The sequence below is a fragment of the Sinocyclocheilus anshuiensis genome, unplaced genomic scaffold (assembly GCF_001515605.1).
Source record: "Sinocyclocheilus anshuiensis isolate Anshui unplaced genomic scaffold, SAMN03320099.WGS_v1.1 scaffold1591, whole genome shotgun sequence".
NCBI classification, from domain to species: domain Eukaryota; kingdom Metazoa; phylum Chordata; class Actinopteri; order Cypriniformes; family Cyprinidae; genus Sinocyclocheilus; species Sinocyclocheilus anshuiensis.
This window is the reverse complement of record NW_015551082.1, coordinates 115,996-143,465: the sequence shown is the minus strand read 5'-3', so window position 1 is coordinate 143,465 and position 27,470 is coordinate 115,996. Positions and strand designations below refer to the sequence as shown.

Genomic DNA, 27,470 nt, shown 5'->3' with positions numbered 1-27,470 from the left:
ATCTGGATAGGTTTGATGAAGTTTTTGGAACCCAGCAGTTTTGGAAGTAATTCCACTATAAACTCGTAGGTCTGCTGTTTTCTTCCTTCTCTGCAACTCCCATCAGCCGAATTTTGTTGTGCCTGGAACAGGACTCGAGGTCTTTACATTTATCTCTGAGTCTCTTACACTCATCCAGTAGTTCTGCACACTGTTTTCTATGCACGTCAGATGGGTTTCTCGGTTCATAGTAGCCTCTTCGATCGTCGTGACTTTTTCTGCCATGGATGTCAGCGTTGATCGTAGCTCAGTCAGTGTATGTGTGAACGTGTCGAATTTTTGGCTAAATGAAGCATTAAGGGCTGTTATGGTGTCATGATGTCTTGAGTGATAGGAGAAGTTGTGCTAAGAGAAGTTGCGCTAGCGTTAGCGCCGGTTGGCCTCGGCTCCCCCGTAGCATTCCTCGAGGCCTTGCCCTGATCGTCGGCCTCTTCATGTAGTTTATCGTCTTTTTTCAAATGTTTTGGCATTGTTGTGGTTTTATTAACTACTTGACTTACTTCTGAACAACTTTAATGGTTAAATGTTAAATTTCAGATTCATTCATTATGAAATTATTTGGAGTATTAGCGGAGCTTAGACGAAAGCGGCTTTCTCCATGCGAACCGGAACCCCCTCCTACAGTAAAGTTTAAAGTTCTAATTTTCTGTATTGTGTCACTAGAATGTCCCCTAGCACCCTTTTTCATTTTTTTTTGTCTTATCTAGGTTCTATGCTCTTGTTGTTTTGAGTTCCTGTTTCCTGTCATGTTAATTTTGCTCACTTGCCCCATGTGATGATGCAAAAGTGGATAGTGTTATGTAATTATTGCTGGGGAGCATCTGACTAATGTATTTGTCTAGCAGCTTTCTCAGACTCTATTATTCAATGCAATTTCATGGCTGTGCAGTACGAGTTCAATTTACCAAAAAGAAGAGCTATATACTCACAAATCAGTTGGACTACTCTGTTCATGCTGTATGTGTTTGATTTACTGAAAAGAACCTACTCATTAGAGTAATTTGTTCAGGAATTGGTTGGATTACACTGGTCATGCTGATTCAATAAAAAGAGCCAGCTCATGAACATTGTATACTGTATGAGCTTGATTCACTAAAAAGAACTAGCTCATATCTGTAAAATGCAATAACACTGTTAGCACTAGATAACACCGTATACTGTGTATCTTAGACCTGACTAAAGCATACTTTGATACAAGTTTTGTTAAATTTAATTGCAGAAATCATTTGTTGGTCATCATTCCTCTGCAGATGCCACTTGGTTTGATATTTTGTTATCTAATGCAATATAACTCATACCTTTCAGTAGAGGTTTAGGTGTTTACTGTATATAATATTTGGGGCCATAGACCTGATGTTTTTCACTGTCGTTATACTGTACGTACATCTGTCTGCATTTGCCTGATATTAATGTCATGAATGATATGTTGATACTCTTATTAGTCTTTGCTGTTTGATATGCAGATTGATTTAGATGTATTATTAGCTAAATGTGCTTTAAGACCCAGTTCAGAGGTGGAGATCTGGTCGTCCCTTAGGAAATAGGAGTCTCTTTATCAGAAAGAACTGAATGTCTAATTAGCATACTAAAGCTCCTCTATCTTTAATCAGGCCAGTTTCCTGTCACAGAATGTGGTGGTTTGATTAATATCGCGGCACTCCGCCATGGTGCTGTTAAAACACTTTTAATGTTTTTCTTAAGTCTATTTCATCAACAGCATTGGAAGTTTCAGTCAGACACAGAATGATTGCTAAATAGGTGACTCCTTCAAAACAGATGAACAAAGTAATTAAATTAAGGTAAGAAATAAAACCTGAAAAAAAAGTTGGATGCCTTGCGCATGCTAATCAAGCCCTTTTTATGACTTGAGCAATGAAGGCTTAGGCTCTGTATATTTGATAAACAAAATCATTGTAATGATTGTCTGGAAATTCCCCTCAGCTCAGAAATGGAAAACCAGCAAGAGGCTACAAAGAAAATTTCCAAATGTCATCATGTAAAATTCATTGTGTTTTGACAGGGTATGTGGCCTTGTGTGCTCCTGCTCTAGTGTTCTGACAGAGGCACAGGATTCTGGCACATTCGACCTCTCTGTTATGATGTTTTATAAGAAGCGCTATGCATAACCTTTTATGCCTAATTTAATGGAAGTAAATTGTGGTTCTCTGGGAACAACCGATTGCTTGAAATATAACATTTTCCATTATGGTTCCAAAGTGCTTCTACGTTGTTTACGTCTTGATAAAGCATTTTCATTCTCAAGTTTCTCTGATCTAAAATGTTCATGCTGGCAGCATGACTCCAAAGAGCAGATCAATAGGTTCATTTAACTGTCAGTTAGAGCTGAGAATATAATTTGAGAATTTAAATGGTCAGATGAAAGCTTTTGATTCTGGAATCATGGCGTCTCACACAGTCAATAAAGGGTAATAGGCTTGTATTGGGATTGGCACCTTAAGGAATTTAACAATTCCCTTTCCATTAACAATTCTATGTAGTAGTTTTGCACACAAAAAAAATGGAGGGGGGGGGGGTGAATGTTACTCTATCTTTTTACAAGCTGTCATATCAACAACCATTTAGTAAGTGTACTGATTTAAATTATTAGTCTTAAGTATAACATGTAAGCTATGTGTGTTTAATTCAATAAAAAGAACCACGTTTGTTTGGGAATTGGCTGAAGAGTGTAATGATTCAGTCCACTGAAGGCGAGCATAGTGAGAACCCATGTGCAGTTTTATTTACAAGTGATCCAAACAATAAACGAAGACTTGACTAGACTTGACTTGACTTGAACAGACTTAACTAGGCATGAACAGACTTAACTCACCGACAGCAGATTACAACATCAATACACAACAAAGAACAATGGGAACATGAGGGCTATTTGTACCAAACAAAAAGGGTCACATGACACAAACCAACCAATGGACAAACAGAACTGAGTACCACATGACAAGACCATAAACCAATAAGCACAAGACACATGACTAAAACAACCAATCAGAACATAACACACAGACAAGGGAATGAATCAGTCCACTGAAGGCGAGCGTAGTGAGAACCCATGTGCAGTTTTATTTACAAGTGATCCAAACAATAAACGAAGACTTGACTAGACTTGACTTGACTTGAACAGACTTAACTAGGCATGAACAGACTTAACTCACCGACAGCAGATTACAACATCAATACACAACAAAGAACAATGGGAACATGAGGGCTATTTGTACCAAACAAAAAGGGTCACATGACACAAACCAACCAATGGACAAACAGAACTGAGTACCACATGACAAGACCATAAACCAATAAGCACAAGACACATGACTAAAACAACCAATCAGAACATAACACACAGACAAGGGAATCACATGACAGAACATGACTGAGGCTTAACTACAAAATAAAAGACATGAAAACAATGAACAAGAAACAATACCCAAACACCACATTACATTTCCCCCCTCTAAGGGCGGCTCCAGACGCCGAAACAAAATCCAAAAAGTCCAGGAGGGTGGTGGAGTGGAGGCGGAACTGGGGGAGGGACGGAGGGCCAGGCCCGTGAAGAGGAACAGGACCAGGAGTGTGGAGCAATGGCGGGCCTGGAGCTAAGAGCAGTGGTGGACCAGGATCATGGGGCAATGACAGACAATGGAGCAGAGGGGGACCTGGGCCGTGAAGCAGTGGCAGACTGTGGAACACTGGAGTACCTGGGCCACGGATCAGATCCATAGGAGCATGGAGCCATGGCGGAGCCAGCAGAGTGGGGAGCCATGGCGCTGCAGGCAGAGCGGGGAGCCATGGCAGAGCAGGCCGAGCGGGCAGCCATGGCGGAGCAGGCAGAGCAGGACGGCCGAGTGATGCCGGCAGAGCAGGGAGACATGGCGGAGCAGAGACATGGACAGACCACTTGACTCTGACAGAGCAGGCAGAGAATTCTTGAACGGCCTCCTTGGCCGTGGCAACACAGACTGTGAGTTCGTGAACGGCCTCCATGGCCGTGGCAGGACAGACAGTGAGCGGCCACATGAGCGGCCTCCTTGGCCGTAACAGGACAGACAGCGAGTTCATGAGCATCCTCCTTGGCCGTGACAGAGCAGACTGTGAATTCAGAAGCGGACGCCGCCACCTCTGGAGGCACTGGAGCAGATTCGTGGACAGGAGAGGCCTCTGAGGCCCGATTCTTGGACATGAGAGGCCTCTGGAGCAGACTCGTTGACAGAAGAGGCCTCTGGGGCAGACTCATGGACAGGAGAGGCCTCTGGAGCACAGTGTGAAGCCCATATGCTCAAAATGGCAACCGCCATCACGGGCAATGCAGTAGACAGTGGGATGCCTGGCGGGCTTGAGAGCGTAGGGGCCACTGGAATGTCAGCCGCTCGCACTGACATCAGTGGTGGGTCCATCACACTAGCAATCAGTCTTTTCAGTCCTCGCCCAAGCTTGGGTACTATAGCCCCCCCCCCCAAAAAAATCCTTTGGGGAAATCTTGGAGACAGCTGTGACATGGCGAGGCTCAGGCATGGCGGCCATCTTGTGATGAGACTCAGGTGTGGTGGCCATCTTGGCCGGGGACTCAGGTGTGGCATGAGCAGACTCTGAAATGGCGGCCATGGTGGGACGAGGCTCTGAAATGGTGGCCATGTCGTGACGAGACTCTGGACGGTCAGCTGCGACGTGACGAGACTCTTGAAGATTAGCTGAAACGTGACGAGACTATAGAAGGGAGGCCATTTTGTGAAGAGACTCTTGTGTGGCGGCCATCTTGCAACGAAGCTCTTCAATGAGCATATGAGCAATGAGCTCTTCATAGCATTGTTATTTCTACACCTTACTTTGAGACCAAAGAGAAGGCATCAGCACACACGGGCGGGCAGGGCACCAGTCTGACCATGTTGAGAAGAATCTCTTGAGGTGCCGGCATGATGTGAGCAAGCTCTGGCTTGGCAGACGTGACGTGAGGCAGACAAGACGTTAGCAGGCTTTGGTGTAGCAGACGTGACGTGAGCAGACTCTGGCTTGGCAGGCATGACGTGAGCAGACCCTGGAGTAGCAGGCGTGACGTGAACAACTCCAGACATGACGGTCGGGATGTGAAGAGGCTCTGGTGTGGTGAGCACTGTATTATTGCGGGGCTCTTATCCGCAAAACCCACAGTGTACGATAAGCCGCACAACAGCAGAGCATGATCAATGTATTGTTCCAGGGACCCGTTTATTTTTCCTCCAGGTAGCCGGGAACAAATGGGTTCATTTAATTCATTACGAAAAATGTCTTTGAGCTCCACGGCATTAAAATCCACATGGTTAGAAAGTTCAAGAAACTCAATAACATAGTCCTCAATAGCCTGATCACCTTGACGAAGGCGGAGGAAACTAACAACTGCTAGATTAATTTTAACGGTCGTGTATTCTGTAATGATTCAGTCCACTGAAGGCGAGCGTAGAGAGAACCCATGTGCAGTTTTATTTACAAGTGATCCAAACAATAAACAAAGACTTGACTAGACTTGACTTGAACAATGGGGACATGAGGGCTATTTGTACCAAACAAGAAGGGTCACATGACACAAACCAACCAATGGACAAACAAAACTGAGAACCACATGACAAGGCCATAAACGAATAAGCACAAGACACATGACTTAAACAACCAATCAGAACATAACACACAGAAAAGGGAGTCACATGACAGAACATGACTGAGGCCTAACTACAAAATAAAAGACATGAAAACAATGAAAAAGAAACAAAACCCAAACACCACATTACAAAGATAGTCATAATAAATGAGTTGGATTACACTGGTCAAGCTGTCAAGCCAATTTTTATTCACTTTTGATTAATAAAGAAATGGCACGTTAGAGACGTGTTTGGGAGTGGTCATGTTGTATCTTTTGATTTACTAAAACAAAATAGCCCATCACTTACGTATTACACTGGTCATGCTGTATAAGACTGATTAAAATATATATATATATATATATATATAGCCTAGCTCATTGGAGAATTGGATGGACTACAATGGTTGCAATGTATGAATTGAATTTACCAAAAAGAATGGACTAATATCGACTAATAATATAATAAGCTCATTAAAAAAAGCACTGGTATGAATGGAGTCTTCTCTGGAGTGTACTGTATATAATTTTTAAACAATTTTCATAAGTACTGGACATTTCTTTAGTGGTAAAACTTTTTAAATGAAACATTTACTATAAAATTACTATATTATAAAAAAATTATTAAGCGCACCTTTAAATTGTCAGGTGAAAGCTTGTAATTCTTAAGTCATGACACTAACCCATACAAGGCTAATCTTTAAATTAAGTTCCAAACGTAAGTTTGAGAGGAGCCTAACCATTCAGTCCTGTAAATCATCATTACGAGGGTATATAAGCAGCAGTCATTGTGCTGTCCCAGCGACAATTCTTCCATCATCCCTCCACCTCCCTTTCTCCTCCTCTATTTCTTTCATTCCTCCTTCACATCATACAATTATAGGGGGGTTCTAACTCAGAGCTCAAGCCGAGCCTCAGGTTCAAGCCTTCTTCGAGGATAGCAAGCCAAGTTTGTTAACTAGTCATTATGTCATTATTTAGCAGGACTGAATGGGCAGGCAAACTCGTGAACCACAACAAGAGTTACCCTGCTAGCAAGAATGCTTTCGCATTAACATAATCATCAGAAAGAAATAGCATATTTGGTCTTTGCATTGTTATTTCTACACCTTACTTTGAGACCAAAGAGAAGGCATCAGCACACACGGGCGGGCAGGGCACCAGTCTGACCAGCATGCTGTCTGCTGCTGCCTGGAAGTGCGCCTGTGCCACACGCTCCAACACGGAGGCCAGAGTGGCAGCATCACCTGCCTTTCCTCCAGGGTCGCCACCTCCGGAATCCAAGATATGACCTCCATGAATCACCAGGATGAGCAATTGTGTCCTGCACTTCCTCTGCAGGAGGGAGAAAGAGATGGAATTAGTAAAAACTGAGAGCATAATTCAATGTGATTAGAAGTGGGAAAATAAGGACTAACCACCATGTCTTCCAATCCATCCACACTGCTCTGTGGCGTGCATCGAGGCTGCCGCAGCCTGTACAGGCTCTCTAGTGGTCAATGAGAGACAGATAGAAATAGTGAGTGGTTGAACAGACTTTATGCTTCTCTGCAGTGAGGCAACAGTTTCTACCTCAAACCATCTGTCTTATTGATGACTGATGGGACAGTCGTATTCACTAAGAAGAAACCAGTATGGAATGATTAAAAAAAATCAGTCACTACCATATTGTTGAGCCAGTTTGGCTAAGTCTTCTTCATTACTGCATTCTCTCACTCTTTAAGGGCTTTTCACACTTGAAATAATTAACCCCATAATTATAAATAATTAAATCCAGGGTTATCTTACTTCATGCTTCATACTGCTTATAATTTAGCCAGGGTTAACAATAAATCCTGGCTATCCCAAAGAGGCACAAAATCGCTTTCACAGACTTTTAAATTAAATGTTCCCTACTGGTGGAATGACCTGCCCAACTCAATCGGAGCAGCTAATCTGAATTTTCAAGAATCGCCTAAAAAAACACATCTCTTCCATATTTATTTGACCCGCTAACTCTAGCACTCTCTATTCTAATTCTATTCTTTAAAAAAAACAAAAAAAAATGGCCCTTTTAGACTTGTACTTTATTCATTTACTAACTGCTTGTTTTCTTAAAAAAAAACACACTAGCTTTTCTAACCTTTTTGTATTCTATTTGTTTTCTTTTTATTTATTATACAATTAACAAAAGCAAAAAAGGCCTCTAACACTAGCTTGCTCTATTCTTTTTCTATTCTATCTGTTTTCTTTTTATTTATTATATAATTTAAAAGAAAAAAAAAACCTTGCTACGTGTACTGCATTAAGCTAACTGAGACTTGTTATAGCACTTGCACATCATTGCTCTTTTGTTGATTTTGATTGCTTCCATTGTCCTCATTTGTAAGTTGCTTTGGATAAAAGCGTCTGCTAAACGACTAAATGTAAATGTAAAATGTAAATATAATGCCGACTGTAATATAAAGTTTTACAGAATGAACTTTTCGGTCTATAACGTTGAAAGAATGAAATGGTCTCTTCTTGATTCCAAATCGCTTGTTTTCTCTCACTGTTTGGTTTTCCTCTTAATGCTTTACAAAAAAGATACGATTCATTTTAACGGTGTCATATGATTTTTTGACCACTCTTAGACCACTGAATCTCAGACTGCATTTCACACGTGCGTCTACGTTTGTCCACACTGGGATGCTAAGGTCATTACTACACTGTATCTTTACACCGCAAATAGTTGTTTGCTGATTATACTTTGACAAATCCTATATAGCAACTTTAAAGAATATTTGAACTGGTCCTGTCTGTATTATCCTTTATAAGTAAAGCACGCTTTGAAATCACTGACTTCATTTATATAGCCTACTGTACTTTATATGTAAGTGCAAATAATGTCCAGTAGATGTGGACATCTTAGAGTGGTTCAGGTATGACACCAGAACCCGGAAGTCTAATTCGCAGCTGGTTCCTTCCAGATTTTCCTATCGGGTTTTATTATGGTGTTTTTCAATTTATCAGTAAAATAAAATGTCTCCAGGTTACGTATGTAACCATGGTTCCCCGAAGGGAACGAGACGCTGTGTGGGAAATGCTATAGGAATGCCCCCAGCGTGCCCACGCTGTGAATCACATGTGTAATCAGTCCAATGGAAGGGCGAGACGTCATAGACGGGTGACGTAGCGACCAGGAAGCTATAAAAGCACATGAGGTGGAACATCATGTGCTTCTATAATATCATGAGCTTCTAGGAATGAAGAAAGCGCTGGAAGTACGGCCTTGAGACGCAGCGTCTCATTCCCTTCGGGGAACCATGATTACATACGTAACCTGGAGATGTTCCCCTTCAGGAACTCGAGCTGCGTCGGAAACGCTATGGGAACGAGAATGCCCACGCTGCCAGACTTGCAAATCCCTGTCTAGTGTGAAAGAGCACAGCTAAGACGAGAGAACAGAAGAGCCAGGAGTGGCTCGCATATCTAAGTCATAGAATCTGAGAAATGTGAGGGGCGTGGACCATCCCGCTGCGTTGCAGATGTCTTGCATAGACACACCTGCTAAGAAGGCCTTGGGGGCAGCCATACCTCGGGTCGAATGAGCCTTGACCCCCAAAGGCGAGGGGAGATCAGAGGACTCGTAGGCAATAGTAATGGCATCAACTATCCACCGACTGAGGGTCTGCTTCGTGGATGTAGCTCTGTGCAGTTAAGCTTCTGTTGGTCAGGCTCCCTGAAGGGAGGAGGACAAAAGGCCTGTAGCACGATAGGCTGTGGTGTAACAGAGGGAACCTTAGTGACATACCCCGCATGAGGGTAGAGAAACACTTTGGCCATGCCGGGCGCAAAGTCCAGATAAGAAGGGGCCACTGAGAGGGCCTGAAGATCCCCAACTCTTTTTAGAGAAGTAATAGCCAGAAGAAGGGCAGGCTTAATTGTCAGATAGCGATCAGAAATTTCTTCAATAGGCTCAAATGGAGACTTACTAAGAGCTTCCACAGCCAGGTCCCATGTCGGGACGTGAGATCGTACTGGGGGCCTCAGCCTCAGTGCACCGCAGAGGAAACGTGTAACTAGGGGGTGTCTGCCCACTGACTGGCTGGAGTGGGTCAACCTGCAGAGAGACGGGCCTGCAGGAACTCCAGTACTGTACCAACCGGGCAGTTAACTGGGTCCAGCTGGCGATCTCCGCACCAAGAAGTGAAAATTTCCACTTCAAGCATACAGTTTCCTCGTAGAGGGAGCTCTGGATTGGAGGATGGTCTCAACAACCTCGGTTGAGAGACCGGAAGCTACGAGTTGTGCCCCCTCAGAGGCTACACCCGTAACTTCCACTGCTCTGGGTGGGGGTGGAGAATCGTACCCTTCGCCTGTGAGAGGAGATCCCTCCTGATGGGAATCTCCCATGGAGAGCCGTCGAGAAGGGAAATCAGGTCCGAGAATCATACTCAGCCCGGCCACTACTAACTTCTAGCAGCAGACGGACCCCGTCCCGGCGCACTCTCTCCAGAACTCCAGAAAGGTGTACAGACGAAGCCTCGGCCACATCTGTACCATGGTATCCAGCCCCAGTGGAGCTGGATGAGTCAGAGAGGACCAGAGGGGACAATGCGATGTCTCTCGAGTAGCAAACAGGTCCACCTGAGCCTGGCCAAAAATTCTCCTTGTCTGCTTCACCACCTCGGGGTGAAGCCTCCATTCCCCGGGCCTCGGCCCCTGCCTCGACAGGACGTCTGCTCCCATATTCAGATGCCCAGGAATATGTACTGCTCTCAATGAAAGGATTTTGCCCTGGGACCACACAAGGATCTGGTGCACCAGCTTGCACAAAGGGTGTCCGGGAGGAAGTGCTTCAAAGCTCGAAATACGGCCAGCATCTCCAGGCAGTTGATGTGCCAGGTGAGATGGCGATCGCTCCACAGACCACGGCAGAGTGGCCACTCATGACCGCACCCCAGCCAGTGAGGGACGCATCTGTCTCTAGCGTTACGCGGCGACAAGGAACTCCCAGCACTGGGCCCTGAGACACGAACCAAGGTTTCCTCCACATGTCCAAGGCACGTAGGCATCGTCGCGTGACCTTGATCATGCGAAGCGGGTTTCCCCTCGGGGAGAATCCCCTGGTCTTGAGCCACCACTGTAGGGGTCTCATGTACAGCAGGCCAATAGGTATCACGTTGGACGCAGCTGCCATCAAACCCAATAGTTTCTGAAACTGCTTGACAGTGAGTGACTGGCCTTGTCTGACTCTCGCGACTGCAGTGAGGATCGACTCGATCCGAGCAGGAGACAATCGTGCCTGCATCGTGGTCGAATCCCACACCACGCCCAGATAAGTGGTCCTCTGTAATGGAGAAAGCGCACTTTTCTTGGCGTTTAGTCTCAACCCCAACCTTTTCATATGGGCGAGAATGACATCTCGATGTCATTCTCGCCTCTGCTCTGATTGAGCCAAAATCAACCAATCGCCGATATAATTTAGTATGCGGTTGCCCTGGAGTCGCAGTGGAGCTAGAGCAGCATCCACACACTTCGTGAAAGTGCGGGGTGAGAGTGCTAGGCCGAAAGGAAGAACTCAAAATTGGTAAGCTTCGCCCATGAAAGCAAACCTCAGGAACTTCCTGTGAGTGGGAAGGATGGAGACATGGAAGTAAGCATCTTTTAGATCTATCGTGACAAACCAGTCCTTGGACCTGATCTGAGACACAAAATGCTTGATAGTGAGCATCTTGAACTTCAGTCACATGACTGAGTGGTTTAACTGATGCAGATCTAAAATGGGACGCAACCCTCCATCCTTCTTTGGAACGATGAAGTACCGGCTGTAGAACCTGAACTCTCTGTCATGAGGAGGGACCACCTCGATGGCCTCCTTCCTCAAGAGGGTGTTTACTTTCTGTTCTAATATCAGAGCCTGCTCGGAACCCACCAATGTGGGAAATACCCCGTTGAATGGCGGCTGTGGAGCGCCGAACTGAATGCGATAGCCTTTTTCTACAGTCTGCAGGACCCAACGAGACACATTTGGCAGTAGTTTCCACGCTGCTAAATAGTCTACTAAGGGAACCAGTCTCTCGATGTACTTGGAGCTGCTAGCTTGGTGCCCTGAAGCGGAAGACCGGCAGGAGACGATCAAACTAACTGCTCTAGAGACCCCCGAAGGGGTGGCGAGCATCTCAGCTCCGCTACGTTTCCGGGCGGAAGACACTGATATGTGTGCTCGCTGGAGACTGCTGCGCCCTGGAACGCACTGCTCCCGCCCTGCTCCCGCCCAGCAGCCCCCAGAGCTAGAGAACGGCGAGGGAGAAACCACTGGAACACCGCAGCCTGTTTACGAATCTCCTGGTATCTGTCGACGACGGAATTGATGACGCCGCCGAACAGACCAGAAGGCGCAAGCGGGGCGTCCATGAGGAAGACCCTGTCTTTCTCCTTCATATCAGACAGGGTCAACCATAAATGTCTCTCCGCTGCCATGGACCGCTTAATGACACGGGATGTCTCCTTGGTGGCACAGAGAGATAAATCAGTGGTTCTCCTCAGTTCTGAAATATCATCTGCTTTTATTTCCTCGCCTTCATCTAGCACTTTTAGTAGATTGGCTTGGTATGCCTGCTACACAGCCATTGTGTGCAGACACGCACCGGCCTGACCTGCTGCCGTGTACCCCTTGCCCACCAGCGCTGAAGTGGTTCGCAGCGGCTTGGAGGGCAAGACCGGAGCCTTTAAAGATGATGCCGCATCAGGAGACAGATAGCTCGCGAGCGTCTATTCTACCCGCGGCATCGATCTATAACCGCGTTCACCCAGCCCTGCCACATTGTCGTAATAATCAGAGGCGGGGATGAATAAGCCAGCCGAGAATGGTTTCTTCCACGATCTCGACACCTCGGTGTGGAGATCGGGAAAAAACGGCAGGCTCCGGCGTGGAGGTAGCGACTTAGCCCGCAGAAAGCGTTCATCGAGTTTGCTTTTCTGCGCCTGTTTCTCGGCGGGCCAATCAATGTTTAATTTAGCTACCGCACGAGTAACCGCCTCCAACAACTCCTCATACTAGGGTGACTGAGGGGGCGAATCCTCGACGCTCTCCACATCAACCTCCTTGGAGGAAGTTAGGTGGAGCGCCGAGCCCACTCCCTGGGGGGAAGAAACCGCAGAACGGGCTTCCGATCTCAGAGAACGGGCGGATCTGGTGGGTGAGGAAGAAGATAGGGACTCGCCCGTCTCCATTCCCTCCACCAGATCCATCTGCGAACCCCATGAGAGCCGACTCAGCGTGCTTCGCTCCCAAGCAGACCACGCACAGACTGTGTGAATCCCCGCTCGTGATGTAGCGTGGGCAGGGAGGAACACACAGCCTATAACATGATCTGCTTTCGCCCAGATGCTTTGTTTTACCCTCAGCCTTTTTTGCCATACTGAGCTTATATGTACTGATTGGGCAACTTGACAAACAACAGTAAATAAGACTCACAGAACATAAAATGTGACTGACAGAACACAGAGCGCTTCGTTGAATGACAGAAAGCTGACCTCACGTGCTTTTATAGCTTCCTGGTCGCTACGTCACCCGCCTATTACGTCTCGCCCTTCCATTGGACTGATTGCACATGTGATTCAGAGCATGGTCACGCTGGGGGCGTTACCATAGCGTTTCCGACGCAGCTCGAGTTCCTGAAGGGGAATCTGTGATAAACATAACTTGACTATACTTTACTATACTCTTATCATCCCCTTTGTAGCGAATCAGCTCAAAGGGGAAATATGAACAATTAATTATAACTAGTTATAATTAAAAAAGGTGCAAATGATACTTAATGTATCAATTAATAAGACTAAGTTTGATACTTGCACGTCTCGCCTGTTTGAAAGAGAGTCCTGATGCTCTTTGGGGCTACAGTAGGTTGGCTGAAGTAGGTTGTAGGTTGGCAGACTGAAGCGAGTCACTGATGTGAGGCCTTTAAGGTCTGAGAAGTAATTAAATTCCACTTGGCTGAATAGGGATATTCAGGCTAAATAAACATATAAATTACATGAGATGAAATAGAGGTAGACTAAAAGCGAATTCTAGCCAACACAGATAAAACCCAAGTATATGGGTTTTCATGTAGAGTGAAACCAAGAGTGAAGGGGTAGAGAGAGAGAGGGAGAGAGAGAGAAAGAAATTGTTTAAACTAGTGATGGGGGTCTTTGACACATGCTTTGTAGAACTTCGGTACCTCAGTAAAAAAAAATTTTTCTCGAATCCATGATTCGGCGTGTGCATCAAACTGCTAAAGTCATGTGATTTCAGTAAACGAGGCTTCTTTACACGTCATAGCTGTTTCAAATTGATTAGAAATTTTAATGGTTCGATGCTAGGTCTCATGAACCAGTGTCTATGATTTGTATGTGATCTCGTATCCATTTTATAAATTCGTACACATTTAGTGACGCATTTAATAAAGGGAGGAGGCATATTTAAAAGTCTCCTATTGGTCTTTAAGTCTACTGAAATATAATGTATTAAAAGACCTTTAATATTTAAGGGTATTAGGGATCGTTGATTGCCTTTAATTGATTACACCTTAAATAACACATTGGCTATTGGTTTGGTAAGGTGTTTCGTTGAATTGAGTTTTCACTGCATTTACACTGTTCTGACCAGCAGGGGTTATCAGCACTGAGCGCTTCGAAACAGTGATTTATTTGTGGCACAATTCATTCATTTGATTCAAAGCCTCGAGAAGCTTTGTCTCTCCCATCACTAGTTCAAATCAAAGTCCCTTAGTCTAAAAGGTCCCAAGGTCTGTAGTCTTTGGTTTAAATGTTACACTCTACACTCACACAGGTCTAAGTATTGGCTGAGTGCTAACAGCTATCAGTTGATGTAGAGGGCTTTAACTTGTATGCGTTTAGGGCTGCTGGAGAGCTAGCTTTGGCTACATGCAGTTGTTTGTTTATACAAAGGTCTGTGAAGTGGGTGCTGTTATCAGATTAACCTGGAAGAGTCTGCTCACACTTCCGGGGTCACGTGTTGCTAGCAGACCAATGCAAGCTCACATCACAGCCCAAGCGGAGCAGCGATTGTTCTGTGCTGTGAGCATGCATAGGAAACACACATGTGGTCAGATGAGGTGTGCTCAGTCATGACGTCACATGCAGCTCATTCACAAATCAAAACAGCACGTTCACTTCATAGGCAATGGTGAATTCATAGTTAGCTACGCTAGAATAACACCATAAATTTGACGTAAATGTTTCACATGAGCGGATCAATATGAATACAATGATACGTAACACATAAGGCCTTAAATCGGTGAAATGAAGAGCATCGCTCAGATCACCTACAACAGTGCTGAAAGTGGGGATTTCTTCGCCCAAGATCAGACTGATTTATTCTTGTACCATTTATATGGGCTGCTAATCTGAGATTTCTTCATCAGAAAAGGCATACACAGAAAAGGCAGTAAGGATACATCTAAGGTTACTAACAACAGAAATTAGGATTTCTTCACTAAAATCTGGTTAGTTTCTTATCGTACGATTTAAACACATTATAGCACTGAAAACTTTCTACTGCTTGTAGGAAGGCACATTCAAGCTATAGTTTTATCTGATTTTGATCAGAAACTGGTATGCGCATGTATAAGAAGTTACTAAAACTTATGAGACAGACACATAAGATTGATTACTGGGTCTGCTTGCAAGCAATGTTTAAAACGACGCCACCGTTCTTCACCATAATATGTGAATGCTGGGATGTTTCTAGCTAGTTTGTCAAGGTCTCTGCGGGTCACATCATGCACTGCTGCAGGGATGCTTTGAAGGGACCCCCTCCTCTCTGTGGTTGCTGGAGGTATTATGGTTCTGTCTGCTGAGTTGTTAAGCAGAAAGTGCTGGCTCCTCCCTCGCAGCTTGGTGTGCAAGCCTGAGGGAGTTTGCACTGCTGAGTGAGAGTGAGGGAGTAGGGTGTCTCTCCCACTGTGGTTCCTTTTGCAGCCTATAAGAGTACCTGAGTTCTCTCTGGAACATGTCAAGTTCGTCTTGAGTGTTGTTCAGCTGCTGGATCAGTCTCAATTCTGGAAACTTTGTCTAAGAGCTCAAAATTAGCTGTTCAATAGTAATTCTTGCGGCAGGACGCGTTGCAGGCGCCATACCACACAGTGATGCAGCTCGTCAGAATGCTCTCGATGGTGCCGCTGTAGTTAAGGAAATTAATTACAGGAAACTGTAAACCTTTGTAAAAGGTGCAAATGATACTTAATGTATCAATTAATAAGACCAAGTTTGATACTTGCACATCTCGCCTGTTTGAAAGAAAGTCCTGATGCTCTTTGGGGCTCCATATACACTCTCGTTTAGATCATCAGAAGACGAATTCATAGATACTAAACATGGTAAGATTACATACAGGTAAGATTACATGAACGAGTTCTATCCTAAGCATGCATAAAACAGTATACAATACAAAAGACAATATACAAGAAGAGTAAGAACATACACAATGACCTGAAGTATATGTGTGTTCATTCAAAGAAAGGTTTTCCTATGAATTAATTAGAGAAGAGTCAATTTTGCCCGCATTCCTTTGAGCCATAAAGCTAGTGTTATCAGATGGTTTGTCTTTGGTTGCCATGGAACCAGAGGCCTGTTCTGCCCTTTTGAGGTGTTAGTTGCATTTCGGGGGAAGGGACCATAGACCCTCATAGTTGGCCCTTTGGTTAGGTGAGGGGGCGTTAGATATTATTTGTTAAATATAACAAAAAGTTGTGTGTCTGATTGGTCCAAATGCTACACCTTTATATTAATAATATTGTTTAAAACCTGTCATGCAAATGAAATATTAAAATTGTCTATGTATGATAATTTACAAACTAAATAACAGCGATTGATAAATCAGAATTTAATATTGCAACAAGCTGCGCACAAGCTCAAAAATAGTTCAAAAGCTCAATTCATTTATAAATGAATTGACTGAGCCAATGATTAATAATCCATTCATAAAGGCGGTCACTTGCTTTGTTTCTACTGAATCAGCCGTTTTGAACGAATCGCTTGACGGAATGATTCAGTGAATCATTTAATAAAAAGGGACTTGCTGCCACATATTGGCAGTTTTAGTGCTGTATTTATTCATCCATGACAGCCCCAAGGTACCAGCACAAAAACACATGCAGCAAAATTTAAATTGTAAATTAATTGTATTTTAGTTTAATTATCGACAAAAATCCCCCCATTTCAGGCCCCAGAAGGAAAACCGCTTATAAATCATAGTTCATTTAAAGGGGTCATATGATGTTGCTAAAAAGAACATTATTTTGTGTATTTGGTGTAATGAAATGTGTTTATGCGGTTTAAGGTTCAAACCTTTTAAGGTTCAAACATTATTTCCCACATAATGTACATTATTGTTTCTCCTCTATGCCCCGCCTTTCTAAAAAGCGTTGATTTTTACAAAGCTCAACGGTCTGAAAAGCGAGGTGTGCCCTGATTGGCCAGCTATCCAGTGCGTTTTAAAAATAAACTTGAATTGAATTGAAAAGAATGCTGAAAGCAAGACAAGGAAAATTGAACTTGGCTGGATGAACTATCAAGATAGCAGCTACAAACAAGTTAGAAGACCCAAAGGAGGTGGAACACAAGAAATTGTTGTTAAAAAAGACACAGTGTCAAATGTTCTGAATATCGGGAGAAAACTTTTTTTTTCCCTAATGGTAAATCAGTAAGAGGGAATGCTGACGATTTCAACTTTATGCTCTGTGTCACTGGCTCTGAAGAACCACTCGAGAAGATCAGACAGTTGGCAGCTTGTACAAGGCAACACGTTACCGACTTCTTAGACTGTATGTGTGCACAAGACTGAAAGATCAGGATTCTGATCAGAGTGATGAAACACAAATTTGACTCCCAGCTTACTTCCACACCAGACGTAACTCCATGTGCTTCAGGATGTAACAATCACAACAGAAGTCAAACTTTGCACTCCCTGCCTATTACACCTGTCAGCTCAAGTGACAATGTACTCCAGTCTTCTGATGATAAAGTGGTGTTCCTGGGTAATGATGTGAACACATCCTTTGACATGGTCTCTGACACACTTGTATACTCGCCTGTACATGTTGATTGTGTGGCGAATGAAACATTTATTGAAACAATACCGGAAACAGTTCCATTTGAGCCAGATACAGTCTTTGTTCCAGGTAGCTCATTCTATGAAATTGCAGATGCTGTAGAAACAGTGCCAGAAAATCCACCTCGGGCAACTGACAGCCAGGAGCCAACAAACAATGACTTGTTCTTTGAAAACCCAAGCAATGTGACTGAAAGTGAAACAGTTGTGATTCGCAGAGTTCACTGTGTGAATGATATGATTCAGGCTTTCTCAGACAAAAACATTCTACATGCCAATGTAACAATTAAACGTGTACTCGAAAATGGTGAGGAGGAAGCTGGCGTCGGCGATGGAGTGTTCCAGGACAGTCTTACTGAATTCTGGGACACATTTTATGCAACAAGAACCTGTGGAACAACTTACAAGATACCTACTCTGCATCACGCTTACCAAGAAAGAGAGTGGGAAGCTGTTGCCATTGGATGGGTGCGCTTTGGTTACTTGCCAATTCAGCTGGCACCTCCTTTTCTAAAAGAAGCACTGTCCCTTCCTTCACCAGAAACCAGTCTAATGGAGGTGTTTTTTAATTACATTACTCCAAAAGAGAAGGATGTTTTAGGTGAAGCACTCCAGGACTTCCAAAGTGCTGACATGGATGAAGTCCTCAGTGTACTCAGCAGTCACAGCTGCACAGTGCTTCCAAATGAAAACAAACAAAAAGAAATTGCACATAGAGGGATGGTGCAACAACCAGCCTACGGTGCATAATAAAATGCTGGCGACCCATTCTGCGATCTGTTGGGGAAAACATGACAGCAGAAAGTCTGGACAAGATAACTGAAAATCTTCAACTAAAGGCAAGAAATGTGGCAAAATCCCTCAAGTTCCCACAAATGATGTCCCCTTCTGAAACAACTGTATCAAATCATCTTTTGCAGTTTGTTAGGGAGAGAGAGACCAGAAGGAGCTTGGTTTTTTTCTTAGATACTGCACAGGGTCTGATTTATTTCTCTCTAAGACGATTCAGGTAACATTTACAGAAATGAATGAGTTTTCAAGAAGACCCAATGCCCACACTTGTTCACAACACCTTGAACTGCCAAGTGACTACAGCACCTATGCAGAATTTAGTGTAGAGTTTTGCTCTGTGTTGAACAGTGGAGTGTGGGTAATGGATATGTCATAGACATGAGTGTTAAAGCTGAAGTGCCTAAACAGTATGAAAAAGATGTCTGTTAAATTATACTGAAAGTATAAATACTTAAAGTAATGTTCTCATGTTTAAATATTATGCAGTTCATGAAGTTGAAATAACAGTTATTTTAAGAACCATTGTAAATGGAATAGTATGGTTGTGTTACGTCCCAGATGTAAGGGTCTAGGGTAAGGGGGTAACAGAGAAAAGTAAACTTAAATTTGGTTGGGGTGAGTGAGTACCAGTCCACTGCCCAGCACAATAGACACGTTAAGTTGCAAAATCAAGTATTTTATTTACAAAATTTCCAAATGACAAAGTAAAATAGGAAGCAAAATAGACTTCAGGGGCCCGTTCTTCGTACGTCGCTAACTCAGTTAGCTGGATTTGATTGTTGATGATTTGGCATGATCTTGGATTGTTTGGTTCTTCGAAGCTCATCCCGGACTTGCTATAGCAACAGGTCCGTAAACTTAAACCTGCTCGGGAGCAGGCTTATTTAATGTAAACAGGATTAGATCGCATCTTTTTAAGCAGAATTGATACTTAAAATCTGTCCTCTACCACCGCTACTTGATTACAAGAGTACCCTACTAATCCATGGACAATAATTTAAAAATAATAATAAAAAAATGTATTTAAAGATAATATAATAATGTTGTGTAGTCTTTAATACCACAGACACAGCCAGCTTTACTCACTGCAAGATTTATTCGTCATAAAATTATTACTTCATAAGTGTATTCGAGTCTTACACATGCTATACAGATAATGTCGTGAGAGTCGTGCATTAATTTGAGTGGAGACAGATATTATGGGAGTGGCTTGATGGAGCTCAGGAGATGCAGATAACATGATCTTGACCCTTAAGAAACTTTAATTAACACTGTCACGTAACAAATCTGTTCAAATATAAAATTAAATGAATTGCTAATTACTACATTGAAATAAAAATGTAAAGCCTGTACAAATATTAGAAATCGTGAATATAAATAATTGGGAATCATGTAAAAAATATAAAATAAAAACAGTGCACATTTAATTGATCTATTATACCATTTTCTTATAAAAGTCCAAAAATGTGTCAAGTTTTTCATCAGGTGTCTTTTTTAATTATATGATGTCATTACGTTGCTGTCTTGCCGCCAGCCAATCGCTGCATTGCTGATCATGGTTTCGAGTATCGATACATAGCCCCTTTTAAACCAACCCATGACTGCACAATTATCTCAGATAACGCAATCCAGCCATACTGATCATCAACAACAGATGCGTTTGAAGAACCGAATTAGCCAGATCCTGATTAGCACGATTATATCATATCATGTGAAGTTTCATCTCAGCTGTAATAAGCGACGTACGAAGAACGGGCCCCAGGATGGGGAATGACCAAAACAAACAAAAGGACCCTCTAACTAGTTAAACAAAACAAAACAAAAGAAAATTAACAACAGAAATGTACGCTAACTCCCTAACTAAGCAAAAACAAGAGAAAAAGATTCACAAATAAAATAGCACCCACCTCCCTACGGCTTCCAACACAGAGAGACACGTAGCGCAACAACAACGCCAATTACCTTTCAAAAGGCTACAATAAGCCATAACCCGAGTAAGTTTTACACAGTATAATCAATCTCTGACAAAACTACAAGAGCAACACAAGGCAGGCAAGAAGCACAGCACTCTGGAAGTCAAGCTTCAGTGTGGTAGGCATGTTGAACAGCTTTTGAACTTGCAGCCTCTGCACAGTAACGAGTGGCAGGTGCGAGTGATCACTTTCCTCTCCTCCGCACCTGGTTGAGCAGCAGTAACACATGGAGAGACAGAGAAAGAGCACACAGCAGTATGTAGCAACCAACAATATTGTATAAATAAACACGGAACGTAACAGTTGTCAATGGGTTTTCAAGTTTTACACTATTTCTAATAGAGTTTTAGCTCATATGAGGATAGCTCCTGTCAGGTTATGTTTACACTTTTTTATTTATACATCCAACAGTTAATCTAAATTAGTTAATCTATGGTTAAAGCAATACAGTTTCTCTTGAATTTTTATTTGCAGTAACTGATTCATATATTTTTGTAAACAATAGTATACTAAATTATCATTATAAATTGAAAGTTATTTCATGTTATACATTATATCCAGTTCATGAAGTTGAAATGGGAGTAATTTTAAAAACGATTGTTAACTTAATAGTATCGTTGTCTATGTATTTTCCAATTTTACTATTTCTAATTTAAGTTTATCAGACTGATTTGAATGGGACAGTTTTATGTTTTCCCATCAGGTATTTCTTCAGGTATGTTCACACCTTTTTCCATTTATACATACAGCAGTTGATCTAAGTAATCTGTTGTTGCAGTGCAAGCAGTACATTTGCATTTGAATAGTTTTATTTGCAGCAACCGATTCATATATTTTTGCAAACAATAGTGTACTAAATTATCAATTAGTTGAAAAAGGGAATGATTGTAAAAACGATTGTGACTGGAATATTGTTGATGTTTATGGGTTTTCCAATTTCACTATTTCTAATAGAAGTTTAGTGGTTGGATGGGGCAGTTTTATGTCATCCCATCAGGTATTTTTTCCATGCCTATGCCTTTTTCAATTTATACTATATATCCAACAATTAATCTAAATAATCTGTTGTTGAAGCAGTACATTTGCACTTGAAATGCTTTATTTGCATCAACTGATTTATTTTTTATATAGTTGTATAGACCACTCTAAGTTCTTTGACTCATACTTTGCTTCTTTTTCCATTTTTTTCTTTTTTTTTTTTAATAAACAGCTAGCCTAGTTAAAAACATATACAGTATCTCACAGAAGTGAGTACACCCCTCACATTTTTGTAAATATTTTATTATATCTTTTCATGTGACAACACTGAAGAAATTACACTTTGCTACAATGTAAAGTAGTGAGTGTACAGCTTGTATAACAGTGTAAATTTGCTGTCCCCTCAAAATAACTCAACACACAGCCATTAATGTCTAAACCGCTGGCCACAAAAGTGAGTACACCCCTAAGTATTATAATATTTTTTGTGGCCACCATTATTTTCCAGCACTGCCTTAACCCTCTTGGGCATGGAGTTCACCAGAGCTTCACAGGTTGCCACTGGAGTCCTCTTCCACTCCTCCATGACGACATCACGGAGCTGGTGGATGTTAGAGACCTTGCGCTCTTCCACCTTCCGTTTGAGGATGCCCCACAGATGCTCAATAGGGTTTAGGTCTGGAGACATGCTTGGCCAATTCATCACCTTTACCCTCAGCTTCTTTAGCAAGGCAGTGGTCGTCTTGGAGGTGTGTTTGGGGTCGTTATCATGTTGGAATACTGCCCTGCGGCCCAGTCTCCGAAGGGAGGGGATCATGCTCTGCTTCAGTATGTCACAGTACATGTTGGCATTCATGGTTCCCTCGATGAACTGTAGCTCCCACCACCATGCTTGACTGTAGACAAGAAACACTTGTCTTTGTCCTCCTCACCTGGTTGCCGCCAGAGAGAAAATGTCTAATTGAGCCCAATTTGGACATTTTCACTTAGGGGTGTACTCACATTTGTGGCCAGCGGTTTAGACATTAATGGCTGTGTGTTGAGTTATTTTGAGGGGACAGCAAATTTACACTGTTATACAAGCTGTACACTCACTACTTTACATTGTAGCAAAGTGTCATTTCTTCAGTGTTGTCACATGAAAAGATATAATAAAATATTTACAAAAATGTGAGGGATGTACTCACTTCTGTGAGATACTGTATATACATATATATACATATACATATTTACACACAAAATATGCATTTTTATGATTATGGCACGTCATCTATAAACCTAAAAGTTCCCTAACCAGAGGTTGAATGTATAGAATAAAAAATCTAAAGAATAAACAAGTAAATAAATTGTAAAATAATAAATAGTAAATACAACTACTGGGAAACTATTTATGTATGTACAGCTATATTAAAAAATATCCAAAACAACTTACAAATGAGAGGAAAACAACACTCTAAACTGCTAGACTATGATACTCAGCAGCCTGATTGTTTTCTCCCTCATTTGTAAATTGTTTTGGATATTTATTCTGTAATATATACATAAATAGTTTTCCAGTATTTTTTTTAATGACATTTTATATGAAGTATTAGTGCTGAATCCCACCACCGCCTATTGCCAATTTACTATGTTCATGTGGACACGCAATTCAGCACCACATCAAACAAACAGCGACCGATCAAACAAATTTTAAAAATCGCGAATGGCAGAGAGATTAATTTACTTCAAAATGTTAATTAAATACATAAAAAATATGACACTTTTGAACAAATAACTCTGCATGATTAATGAAACTCTCATAAGGTAAGGCAAAAGCCTTTAGCATTTTTCCTCAAAATATTTTATATGGACAAGCAGATATATGTGAACTAAATAATACAAACAGATTACACGGCTAATAATAATATGAAAGGGAAATTGGACAGATGGGCTACATTTGCCTAATGGAGTTAATTTAGGCAAACATGAGTAAACATGCCAAAAGAGACGCGCCCCGTTTCGTGTTTTGGATAAATGTTAAACAAATAAGATAATTTAATAGCAGGCTAAACAACATGCAGTTACCTGAATTATGGATAGAAAACAGAACTGTATAAGGCCTTTGTCAGTTGCATCGCCTGTGAAATCACCAGCTGATTGCAGTTCTTTGAACATATCCATCTGCGTTTTGTCGTCTGTAGATACCCCACCAATTTTCTATTCTCTGGTTTGCTTGGCTTGTTCCTTGAAAGATACACAGTCCATGCACAGTTCCCGTCGAGTCTTCATGAAGAAACTCTTGTAGCCTGTTGACGTGGACATTTTCGGTACCAAAATCGGATCGGATTATTTGAGGGCAACCCCTTCTTTTAGCAACAGCGTGGAAATAATACCCAGCAATTACTCTGGGATTGTTATTGCTGAAGTAGGCTTGCATCCAGATGATGTGCCGCAAAAAAACATCAATGCAGCCATCAACTGCTATGCCATACGGCTTCAGTTTGTCATAAGAGTCCATGTGCCATAGATAGTTAGGGCCTGGCACTCCATAATATCACCTCCTCAACCTTCTCCCTCTTCTTTCCTCCACACCTGATGGATCCAGACTTACCTGCATCTCTCTAACCATTGCTTTGGTCAGCCGCAAACAAATCAAACAGCATCTTTCATGCATCATGCAGACGTCCCGGTCCCTCAAGCTGACTGGCAAGAAATTGACTACACGTTCAGGGTAGCTATATTGTCTTCGATGATAAAGTTGCCGACCCGACAGCCTCCTTCTCAGGTGTCGAACATTTATGTGTAAGTTGTCAATCACTGACAGACACAGAGCTATTTCAGTTTGAGTGAGTCCCTGATCAAAGTAAAAGTGAATATGATCATCCATGATGCTGCGATGATGCTGCCTCTATACCATGTTTTTATGCTGAATACACAGAGAAAATTAAGTCGTGATAACAAGAAAACAACTTTTGTTATGTCGAGATCACGAGAACATTAAGTCGTGATCACGAGAAAACAACTCTCGTTATGTCGAGATCATGAGAAAATTACGTTATGTCGAGATCATGAGAAAATTAAGTCGTGATCACGAGATAACAACTCTCGTTATGTCGAGATCACGAGAAAATTAAGTCATGATCACAAGAAAAAGCTCCGGTTACTGACGTAACCTCGGTTCCCTGAGATAAGGGAACGAGCGTTGTGTATGGGGAACTGTTTTACTCTGTACTGAAGCCTGATTTGTTCACGTTTGTGCAGCTGCACAAACCAATGGCGCTTTAGCCCACCAGAAAGGGCGGAGCCGACGTATATGTAAGTCGGCTCGCAGCACCATTTCATCAGATCATTCGACAGAAGCGACAGTCATCGATTCGCGTGCAGCTTATAGCACGGGAAGTGACACAACGCTCATTCCCTTATCTCAGGGAACCAAGGTTACATCAGTTTCCATCCAATCACGCCGTGCTATGAGCAGATACAGGACATCCTGCTCTGCGAGCCCAGTCTCGGAGCACTAATAAGGACCCCTAAGAACCTGAGCACATTGTGCTCCAAGCTAGTAGCTGAGAAGCACCAGTATAACTAACTTCGCCCAAGGGGAAAGAGTGGAACATTAAACAGACAGAACTCGCGCCTGTAAAGCAGGGACTTCTAAGTTATAAAATCTAGCAAATGTGGACGGCGATGACCAGCCGGCGGCCGTACAGATCTCACCAATAGAAATTCCGCTGGACCATGCCCAGGAGGAGGCCATCCCTCTTGTGGAATGGGCCCTCACACCTATAGGGCATTGCAAGCCTTCTGAGGCGTAAGCCAAGGCTATCGCATCGACAGTCCAGCGAGAAAATCGCTGCTTTGTGGCCGGCGGTCCTTTATGGCGGCCTCCAATGCAAATGAAAAGCTGCTCAGACTGCCTAGACAGGCTAGCTTCTGAGGCGTAAGCTAAGGCTATCGCATCGACAATCCAGCGAGAAAATCGCTGCTTTGTGGCCGGCGGTCCTTTATGGCGGCCTCCAATGCAAATGAAAAGCTGCTCAGACTGCCTAGACAGGCTAGAGTGCTCCAAGTATACTCTCAGAGCCCTTACTGGACAGAGCATGTTCGGACCCTGCTCACCATCTGTAACGGGGAGTGCCAATAGGGAGATCACCTGAGCTCTTAACGGAGTTGAGAGCACTTTAGGAACATAACCATGTCTTGGTTTTAGAAGGACTTTAAAGTCATTAGGCCCAAACTCAAGACATGAGGTGCTGATTGACAGCGCTTGCAAGTCACCCACTCGCTTAACCGACGCCAAGGCAAGGAGGAGGGCCGTTTTAAGCGATAAGGGCTGCAAATCGGCCGAACTGATTGGCTCAAAGGGGGGCCCTCTTAGGGCCCGCGGGACTATAGACAAGTCCCAAGTACGACACGGTCTGAGGGCGAGGAGGATTCAGCCTCTGTGCACTCTTCAGGAACTTAACGATCAGGTCGTTTCTGCCAATCAATTGGCCAGCATCGAGAGAATGGTTCGCTGCGATAGCTGCCACATATACTTTGAGCGTGGAGGGTTGCTCCCCTTATCCAGCAGCTCTTTCGGACACGTCACATGATATCGGGTCCAAACTTCGTGCAGAACACCAGTTAAGGAAGACCGACCATTTTAGGCTGTAAAGCCTTCTTGTAGACGGTACTCTTGCCTCCAAAATGGTATTGTTTACTCTCGCTGGGAGCTGATTAAGCTCCCGTCGAGGCACCATACATGAAGGCTCCACAGCTCCGGCCGAGGCCCGCCTGATGACCTGACCCGCCTGATGACCTGAGGAATCAGGGCGATTGGGGGAAATGCATATAGGCGAGCACTGTCTCAGTGAGCGCGTGGCTTTGCGTGGGCGCTGCCCAGCTAGGCGACGCACTCACTGCCCTTCTGCATCGTGCAGGGTTCCCACATCACTAAGAATTTTGCTCAGAAATTTGCTCTTTTAAGTGCCGGATGGCCACAGGAGAAGGCTTACTGCTTCTTCCGCTGCTGGGGCTTTTCTACGGCGGCGAGCTGCAGGCTGAGCTTCTTCCTTCTTCGGCTTCTTGATTGCAGAGTCAGCGAAGAGATGATCCTCGTCGCTGAAGGAGAATGATCTGATGAAATGGCACTGCAAGCTGACTTATAAACACGTCGGCTCCGCCCTCGTCGTCAGCAATAACTTGAACAAATCAGGCTTCAGTACAGAGTAAAACAGGAGTTTTCCCCATACACAACGTGAAGTGAACGTTTAAAAGGGAACAACTTTTATGTTGAGATCACGAGAAAATTAAGTTGTGATAATGAGAAAACACCTTTTGTTATGACGAGATCACGAGAAAATTAAGTCGTGATCACGAGAAAACAAATTGTTATATTTAGATGATGAGAAAGTTAAGTCGTGATCATGAGAAAACAAGATAGAACAAAAAATTATAATGCATGGCCGCTTAGAACTTCCGTAAGTTTATGTCAATGTGGATTTGAAAATGCATTTCGAGCCGATCATGCCCCCAACCTGTCAATCATTATATCAAGGCGGGGCTCTGCAACAAGACGCACAGTAGGTCAATATTCCCCATTAACCAAACGCTTTTCACCTGCCTCAACATCTCACTGTTTTCCACTCTGATTGATGCACATAAGCAGATGTACCTAATATATACCTAATATAATACCTATTTGCTACCATAGTTTATTCTTCTCCTTTAATAGATCGCGTGTCTTCGAGCACCTAAATGTAGTGGTGGGCAGAACGAGGCTTCATGAAACACTGAAACAGTCGAAGCAAATGTGCCAAGGCTTCGAAACAATTCGACACCCGTCTCTACCCGTGACACCTAGTGGTCATTTTCAAGTATTGCTCTGAAACAGCATTGACAACGGATCAGTTAAGCAAATTATAATGTACAGGTGCATCTCAATAAATTAGAATGTCGTGGAAAAGTTCATTTATTTCAATAATTCAACTCAAACTGTGAAACTCGTGTATTAAATAAATTCAAT

At 42.9% G+C, this 27,470-nt stretch overlaps 1 protein-coding gene across 1 annotated transcript in view; it reads right to left on the bottom strand.

Annotated features, from left to right (window-relative positions):
* Positions 1 to 27,470, bottom strand: part of LOC107662515 (membrane-associated phosphatidylinositol transfer protein 3-like) — a 119,416-nt gene that overhangs the window by 33,989 nt on the left and 57,957 nt on the right. The window contains exons 2-3 of the mRNA XM_016452572.1: positions 7,081 to 7,151; positions 6,777 to 6,997 (exon numbers count right to left, since the gene is read on the bottom strand). Of these exons, the coding sequence (XP_016308058.1) occupies positions 6,777 to 6,997; positions 7,081 to 7,151 (292 nt within the window). The remainder of the gene's footprint in view (positions 1 to 6,776; positions 6,998 to 7,080; positions 7,152 to 27,470) is intronic.